This window comes from Cariama cristata, unplaced genomic scaffold (genome assembly GCF_000690535.1).
Source record: "Cariama cristata isolate BGI_N322 unplaced genomic scaffold, ASM69053v1 scaffold29959, whole genome shotgun sequence".
NCBI classification, from domain to species: Eukaryota; Metazoa; Chordata; class Aves; order Cariamiformes; family Cariamidae; genus Cariama; species Cariama cristata.
This window is the reverse complement of record NW_009637882.1, coordinates 4,903-12,639: the sequence shown is the minus strand read 5'-3', so window position 1 is coordinate 12,639 and position 7,737 is coordinate 4,903. Positions and strand designations below refer to the sequence as shown.

The 7,737-nt window shown below is 60.7% G+C and overlaps 2 protein-coding genes across 2 annotated transcripts in view; one reads left to right on the top strand and one right to left on the bottom strand.

Annotated features, from left to right (window-relative positions):
• The window catches only part of ZNF142 (zinc finger protein 142), a 9,706-nt gene extending 6,856 nt beyond the window's left edge, over positions 1–2,850 (top strand). Inside the window, 5 exon segments of the mRNA XM_009708522.1 lie at positions 1–3; positions 6–851; positions 1,735–1,840; positions 2,225–2,725; positions 2,763–2,850. The exon segment at positions 1–3 is cut by the window's left edge and continues 2,169 nt beyond it. Of these exon segments, the coding sequence (XP_009706824.1) occupies positions 1–3; positions 6–851; positions 1,735–1,840; positions 2,225–2,724 (1,455 nt within the window). The 3' untranslated portion in view covers position 2,725; positions 2,763–2,850.
• A 656-nt stretch (positions 2,851–3,506) lies between these two features.
• PLCD4 (phospholipase C, delta 4) overlaps positions 3,507–7,737 on the bottom strand; it is a 7,128-nt gene continuing 2,897 nt past the window's right edge. Inside the window, 10 exon segments of the mRNA XM_009708521.1 lie at positions 3,507–3,613; positions 3,742–3,935; positions 3,937–4,109; positions 4,394–4,572; positions 4,864–4,980; positions 5,364–5,520; positions 5,870–6,010; positions 6,381–6,533; positions 7,016–7,160; positions 7,477–7,678. Coding sequence (XP_009706823.1) covers positions 3,507–3,613; positions 3,742–3,935; positions 3,937–4,109; positions 4,394–4,572; positions 4,864–4,980; positions 5,364–5,520; positions 5,870–6,010; positions 6,381–6,533; positions 7,016–7,160; positions 7,477–7,678 — 1,568 coding nt within the window.

Here is a 7,737-nt window from a genome sequence, read left to right as displayed (position 1 = left end):
ACCTGTGCCGCATCAAGCACGAGGGGGTGAAGCCCCACAAGTGCCGCTACTGCGAGTTCAGCACCACGCGGCGCTACCGCCTGGAAGCCCACCAGTCCCTGCACACCGGCGTGGGGCGCATCGCCTGCGGCATTTGCAGCCAGACCTTTGGCACCAACTCCAAGCTCCGCATCCACCGCCTACGGGTGCACGAGAAGACACCCACCCACTTCTGCCCACTCTGTGACTACAGCAGCTACCTGCAGAATGACATCACCCGCCACGTTAACAGCTGCCACTGTGGTGAGCTCAACTTCAGCTGCTCCCGCTGTGAGGCTCGTTTCAGCTCCGAGACAGCCCTCAAGCAGCACATTCTGCGGCGGCACGAGGAGAAGGTGTCCTACGGCTGCCCGCGCTGCAGCTTCGTGTGCCACAGCGAGGCCACGCTCAAGTGCCACGTGCAGAAGCAGCACCCACACCTGGAGTGCAGCACCTGCAAGGAGACCTTTGCCACCCGGGAGGCACTGGAGGAGCACAAAACGCAGCATTTCAGCCACCGCTGTGAGCTGTGCAACTTTGCAGCCAAGGAGCGGCAGCAACTGGTGCGGCATTATGTGGAAAGCCATGAGCCGGCTGCCCCCCAGGACAAACCCCTGCGGTGTCCCTTCTGTGACTTCGCCTGCCGCCACCAGCTCGTCTTCGACCAGCACATGAAGGGCCATGGGGGCACTCGCGTGTACAAGTGCTCGGACTGTGAGTACACCACGAAGAACAGACAGAAGATCACGTGGCACATCCGCATCCACACCGGCGAGAAGCCCTACAAGTGCCACCTCTGTAAATATGCCTGTGCCGACCCCTCGCGTCTCAAGGTGAGTCCTGCTTGGGGATATATGCTACTGCATCTACATGGGTTGGGGGGGATCCAGACATGGGGATTTGGAGAAAAAGAAACTACCAAGGGGAGGTTTTGTCCTCTGTCCCCTTCTGTGGCTCAATAGGAGGCAGGCAGATAAAACTCATGTAGGTACAGTAAGTTTCTTCCCTGCTCTCTGCTGTTGCAGATTAAGGGGAAGGGAGATTTGTAGCAAAGCGAGAAGGTGGGCAGCTGTCCAAGTTCACTCCTCTTTCTACTGACACCTCTGGGTGCAGGCTTCCACCACTTGAAGCCAAGTCTGGCTGCCTGCTGGCTTGCAGCATGCTCTGTAGCACCAGTTAGACACAGTGCAGGGAAAGCCCACCTTCCCTGCAAGCAGAGCCAGACCCTGCCCTCATTTCTGTAAGTGATTAGTATGCTTATGCATGGTAAAGGGCCTTTCCTAGAACAGGAGGGCCAGACGTGGGTTAATGGAGGGGAAAATTGTCTGGTTTTGCTAAAAGAAATATTGACTTTTTTAATGGCCAGGCTGAGCTGGAGCCCTCTGAGCTGCCTGGGTGAGGCTGCACAGCATGCTCAGCTCAGGGCTAGCTTTGTTGGGCTGGGTTTTAACCCAGACTTTGCCCTAAATACAAAGCTGGGGAGAAAAGCCTGTGCCATCCGCAGGCTGGGACAGAGCAAGCTCTGCAGTACGGGCATCTCATCCTGACCCTGCTGTGGATTCCCACTGCCCACAGTCTGCCAGGCAAGCAGCCAGCCTTACCTGCCCCATGCAGTTTGAGGTGTCAGAGCTGTCTTTGAGCCCCTTCGCTGGCACTCCAGAGCCCTGCATGTTCACGTGGCCTCATCCTGACCCTGCCCTCTTGCCCTGTGCCCAGTACCACATGCGAATCCACAAGGAGGAGCGGAAATACCTCTGCCCCGACTGCGGCTACAAGTGCAAGTGGGTGAACCAGCTCAAGTACCACATGACAAAGCACACGGGTGAGTGCTACTCACTGGGGACAGGATGTAGTGCACTGGGAAGGGAGGGTGTTGGGGCTGCAGGGACCCCATCTCTGTGCTTCCTTTGCTACCAGTGGCCAAGCTGGAGGCGGGGGAGGATGCCCAGAAGTTGGGGAGCAGCACATTCTCATGTGCTGGTGGGCTGGGGACAGTGCCCCCGGTGTGGGAGGGAAGGTGGGGTGGTACAGACCCCAGGCACTGTGTGGTGCCTTGGAAATGAGGGGTCTTGGGGTGCCAGCTGACACAATGGGGTGTAGGAGGGAGTCCCTGGGGACTGATGGTCTGTTACAGGGATGGTGAGACCCACGGGATGGAGGGCACTGTTCCCCCGTCCCGGTGCCATCTCCTTCCCTGTTGCCACAGGCCTGAAGCCGTACCGCTGCGATGAGTGTGAGTACCGCACCAACCGGGCAGACGCCCTGCGGGTGCACAAGGAGACGCGGCACCAGGAGGCCCGCTCCTTCATCTGTGAGCAGTGCGGCAAGGCCTTCAAGACTCGCTTCCTCCTCAAGACACACCTGAAGAAGCACAGCGAGGAGAAGCCCTATGTCTGCAATGCCTGCGGGCGAGCTTTCCGCTGGGCAGCCGGCCTGCGCCACCATTACCTGACCCACACCAACGAGCACCCCTTCTTCTGCCGCTACTGCCCCTACAAAGCCAAGCAGAAGTTTCAGGTCATCAAACACATCCAGCGGCATCACCCCGAGCGCGGGGCCAGCGACCCCAGCCAGGGGGTGGGCAAGGACCCCAGCACGCCCACCATCCACCTCCACACCGTGCAGAGGGAGAGCCGGGCCGAGGGACCCCCTGGGATGGAGCAGGAAGGAGGGTGCCCCGCAGAGAAGGATGGTGCTTTGCAGTGAGGCCGAATCTTGACTGCTTTGAGGCCCTGGTGGTGCAGGCCTGCTGCGGAGATGTATGTGTGTGTATAGGCATATATGTATATGGGTTGTAAAATATGCAGCTGTATAAAAGGAATCTCTCAGCTCCTTTTAATACTGTTTTTTGGGGCTGTTTGGAGCCCTGTGTGAACAGTGGGCCAGGTGCCCACAGAGAAGGAGCGCAAGCACAAGCCCAGCTCCCTGTCTCTCCCCAGCCCCACTGCACCCAGACCTAAGCCTGCCTGTCACCGAACAATTTATTAGGTTGCTTACAGAGAAGGGACAGGGCAAGGGTTAATAGGGGCCAGGAGCTGTGATGGGGCTCTGCAGGATTGGGGGGCAGTGAGCACCGACTCCCAGCTCTTCCCAGCCCTGGGGTTTGCTCAGCTCCAACCTTGCTCCCCTGGCCAAGGGGGACCAGCCCCTGTGGCAGGGCTGCGGGGCCGTGCACCATCTCTCCTCCTCCCTCCGGCCAAGCTGTGCCCATGGGCCAGGGCAGGCTCTGCATGGGGGATGCAGGAGGCTGCACCAGCACAGATCCCACGCTCGGCTCATACATGGGAGGCAGCATCCTGAACCTGGGAAGGGGAGGTCAGTGCCTTTTCCCAGCCCTTGGAGGCTACTGCAAAGGGGAGCACAGCAGCAATGATGACACAGGGATGACACAAACGGCTCAACAAGAGGGCAATGTGGTTGGCTCCATGGCCCCAGCAGCTTGGGGCTGGCTCTATGGCTTCCATCCGGGTCCTGCTCACCCCACAAGCTCAGTCCTGCTCGGGGCCAGGTGGCTCGGTGATGCGGATATGGACAAAAAGCGAAGAGGGTGGGATGCTGGTGCCATCTTTGGAGAGGAGATGGATGTGGCGGTAGCCTGCAGGAGGGGCAGCAAGGCTTTGGCTGACGGATGGCCCAACCCTGCTCTCTAGCACCTAGCTGAGCCCAAGACACCCTTGCAGGGCTGCCCTGGGCCCCCACCACCACCAGGCAGCAGCCACTCACCGGGTTTGATGTTGGCAAAGGCCAGGGTGAACTGGCCTACAAAGTCGTTCCTGGACGTCTTGTCATAATCTTCCACCACGAAGCGGACAAGGGCCAGCTCAGGCACGTGGAGCTGGAACTGGAGCGTCTCGTCCCAGCGGGGGTTAAACCCTGGGAAGGGAGAAGGAGTCCTGGGAGGGCAGGGACAGGCGGCTGGGCACAGCAGGGTCCCTGGTACCGCCATGGGGCTCACCATTGTTCTCGATGTACTTGGTCTCCTGGCGTGCCTGGTCCGCAGGGACTCCGTGGATCTCCACACGCACAAGTGGATCAATGACGGCTCCGTCCTTGCTGTTGGCCACTTTGGGCAGCTGCTGCCCACTGATCACCTGTGGGAAGGGGCAGGGACACCGTGAGCCAGGGAGCGGCTGAACCGATCTGCTGGGAGGCTGCAACGTTTAGATGTGGCGCTTCGAGACATGGTTTAGTGGGTTTAGCGGGCATGGTGGCATTGGGTGAACGGTTGGACTTGCTGATCTTTGAGGTCTCTTCCAACCATTATGATTCTATGCTTGGCTCCAGCATGCTGCCCAACAGTGTCCCCACCCATCTGGGACCAGCAGAGCCCCAGGACACTGTCACGGCTCCCCAAGATCTCTCCTTAGCCCCGTACCTGGATTGTCAGGGTGGTGGGGCCTGGGCTCTCCCGGCTTCCGGGGTCACTGGGGTTGAAAAGAGTCTCCTCGTCTCTCATGAAGGGTGGTTTGAGCACATAGCCGCAGCGGCCGTTCTGGCTGAAGAGCCCGTCACAGAGGTCCATCTCCATGCCGGCCGTCTGGAAGTTCAGGGCCACTGGGGGAAGGTGGCAGGGAAAGGGTTCAGGGCAGTTTGGAGTCACCGTGCCCTGCTTGGAGCCAAGAAACCAACCTGTCCCCATGGCCAGAGAGATGTGGGGCTGCACAGGGGAACAAGGCACCCATGCCTGGGTACCTCCAGGTTCCTCAGGGCAGGGCAAGAGCCTGCAGCCAGACCTGGCTCCAGCTGGGGTTGTAGCTGGCGCCAACATGGGTGTTGATGGTGCTGTTTGGCAGGGGACCTGGGATATCTCCCCAGCCCACAGACCTGACACCCCCCCAGCCGTACCGATCTGGCACCCCACGTTCCACATCTCCTGGGGGCTGTAGTTGGAGGAGTCAGTCCTCATCCCGCTGGGGTAGATGCGTGTCAGCTGCCAGGCATTGTGGCGGACAAACTCATTCCCTAGGGATGGAGCGTGAGAGCCACTCGTGAGGTCATTCCCTGGCCTGCACAGCCGCCCACAACATGCTGCCCATCCAAACATATATCCATCCACCCACACATCCAAACATCTATCCATACTTTCATCCATCTATCCATCCATCCATCCATCCATCCTTCCATCTACCCATCCATCCACCAACCCACCAATTCTCATCCCTCTCCCCTCCCAGGAACCCAGGTGTCCTGCCTTGCTTTCTAAGTCAGTAACTCCCCCTCACTCACCACAACCAAAACCCAAGGTACAGCCCCGCTGTAGGTGGCTCTAGCCCTACACCTGAGGAAGCTGTTTGCCCTGTCCACCCTGGCCCGGTCCCGTGGTGCCACTGCCCGCTCCATCTCACCCGTATCCCGGATGAGCTTCCTGGCCTTGGCTTCGGAGAGGGAGGAGATCTCGGAGGGCCGGGAGTGGCTGCGGGCCTCCTGGAAGCCCCGGAAGGACACGGTCTTGCAGTAGACGACGCAGTCAGACAATGCCTGCGCCAGGCTCTCCTTGTCCTTCTGCAAAGCAGAGCCATCTTGGGACCCTCCTGATGGGAGCACCGTCCCCCAGCACTCACCCAGGACAGGGGCTGTAGAGCCCAGGGCAGCCAAGGGCAGATGGGGGTGGCAGGATCGCCACCATGGGCCGCCTTCCTGCCCCGAACAGAGCAAGCGGGGGACCCCCAAGATGGTGCCACCACAGGGATGCTGTGCAAAGAGGGGGCTGGCATGGCCAGGGGCAGAAAGGGCTGTCCCCCCTGCCTGGTGATGTCTCTGCCTCTCCTCTCAGCACTGGGATGTCACCGCAGCCCATAGCTGTGTCTGGGGGCTCAGCGCTCACAGCCAGTCCCCAGTCCGGGCCACCCACCTTCACCCTCCGCCTCTCCTCCTCTGCCTCTGCCCCGTTGTCATCGTCAGACCCATTGGGCGCCTCGTCCCCTGGCCCATCCAGTGTGTCCTCCAGACGCCCAATCTTCTTCCCCTTCAGCAGTATCTTCTGCTTCAGCTCCTGCAGGGTTGGGGATAGAGAAGTAGGCATCTTGGGGTGCCTATCATCTCCTCCGTAGGACTTGCTGTCCCCCAGGACCCTGCACTACTGGGGGCCAGCACTGCCATCTCCCTTCAGCATCCAGGAGGGGATGGGGTAGGAGGGCTCTGCCCTGCTGTCTGGCTCTGTAGGGCATGGGGAGACAACCCTGGGGACAGCTTTGGGATCCCTGTGAACATGAGGACATAGTAACCCCAAGGTCCCTGAGTGCTCCAGCCGAGCAGGATGATGCTGGGACAGAGGTGGCCTTTCCTCTGGACAACAGAGCCACCTCCTTACTCCACTCCCAGGCAGGACAGCGATGCCCAGCGCAGCTGCGCTCTGTCCCTACCTCTGGGGATGGGAGCTGGGTGGGGATGCGCCCATCAGTGGTGGTGGTGAGGAGCTGTTCCCCCAGGATGGCTTTGAGCTGCTGGGCCAGGACCTCCTGCTGCTCCATGCTGCAGTGGTTCTCCAGGGACAGGATCACTGGGTAGTCCGAGGTCTGGGGAACAACATGCAGAGCTGGAGATCAGCCGATCAGCCTCAGTCGAGTTGGGGAGCTCCCACAAGGGCTTTGCCCAGGCGTGATCAGTGCCAGGATGAAGCCCCTTATGTATCCTTGTATCCCCCTGAGGCCTTCATGCCCTTCCAGTCCCACAGCATCCCCCATAGCCCATCTCACCCTCACATCCCCCAGGCCTTTTCTCACCCCTGCACCCCCAGCAGGCCACATCTGCATAAGCCCCCATCCCCTGGCACGACACAGCGCAGGGCTGTGGGTCAGACCCCACAGTGCTGTCCCCTGGGAAGGGACACAGCCACCTTCCTCATCTGCGGTGGAGTCAGTCCTGCTGCATCACCAGGCGTGTGAGCCTCAGCACCACTCCTCCTCCAGAGACCCATCACTGCCCAAATGGCAGCCATGTCCCCCCCGCCCACCAAGGGCCACCCATGACACCCAATACCCGAGGAAGGGTGCCCTACCTTGAAAGCGTACTTCCCCAGGGTGCTCACCACCTCTCGGAAGGGGATCTTGGAGGTGAAGGTGTGGCCGTGGTACACCATGGGCTCCCCGTTCGGCCCATCCCAGCAATCCACCTCCAGACACCGGCAGCCCCGTTTCAGAGCCCTAAGGGTGGGTTGTCACCCCTGGGACCCCGCACCTGGTCAGGGAACCAGCCCCCTGCCCTCTCCTCTGCCTGTGGGTGTCACCCCTACAGGGACCAGGGGACAACTACCAAGGGTGGGGATGCAGCTGCATGCAGGGCAGGTAGAGCTGGGCTCAGCATCCCCCTTGCTGAGCACCACATGGCAGGGCCACAGGCGTGCTGGACCATGGAAGAGGAAAAGGAGCTTCTGGGTTTGCCCCATGGAGCTGCCTGGGGCACAGCACTGGGGCAGGAGGGTGCTAGGGGGGAGCAGCTGGGAGGGAGCAGCCCCCTTACCTGATGTAGCCCTCGATGCTACTCTGGCCCCGGATCTGGTCCTCTATCAGGTAGGTGTTGTGGGAGGAGGAGATGAAGTAGTGGCAGAGCGGCTGTCTCATGTCCTGCCACAGCGCCCGGTGCCGAGGGTTGAAGATGGAGCCCTCCGGGGAGCAGAGGTACATGAGGAACCCGTCGGCGCTCAGCACATGGCGAGCCCGGGCTGCAGGCAGAGGGGGAGGCTCAGCAAGAGCCAGGGACCCAGAGGGGACAAGATGGGGA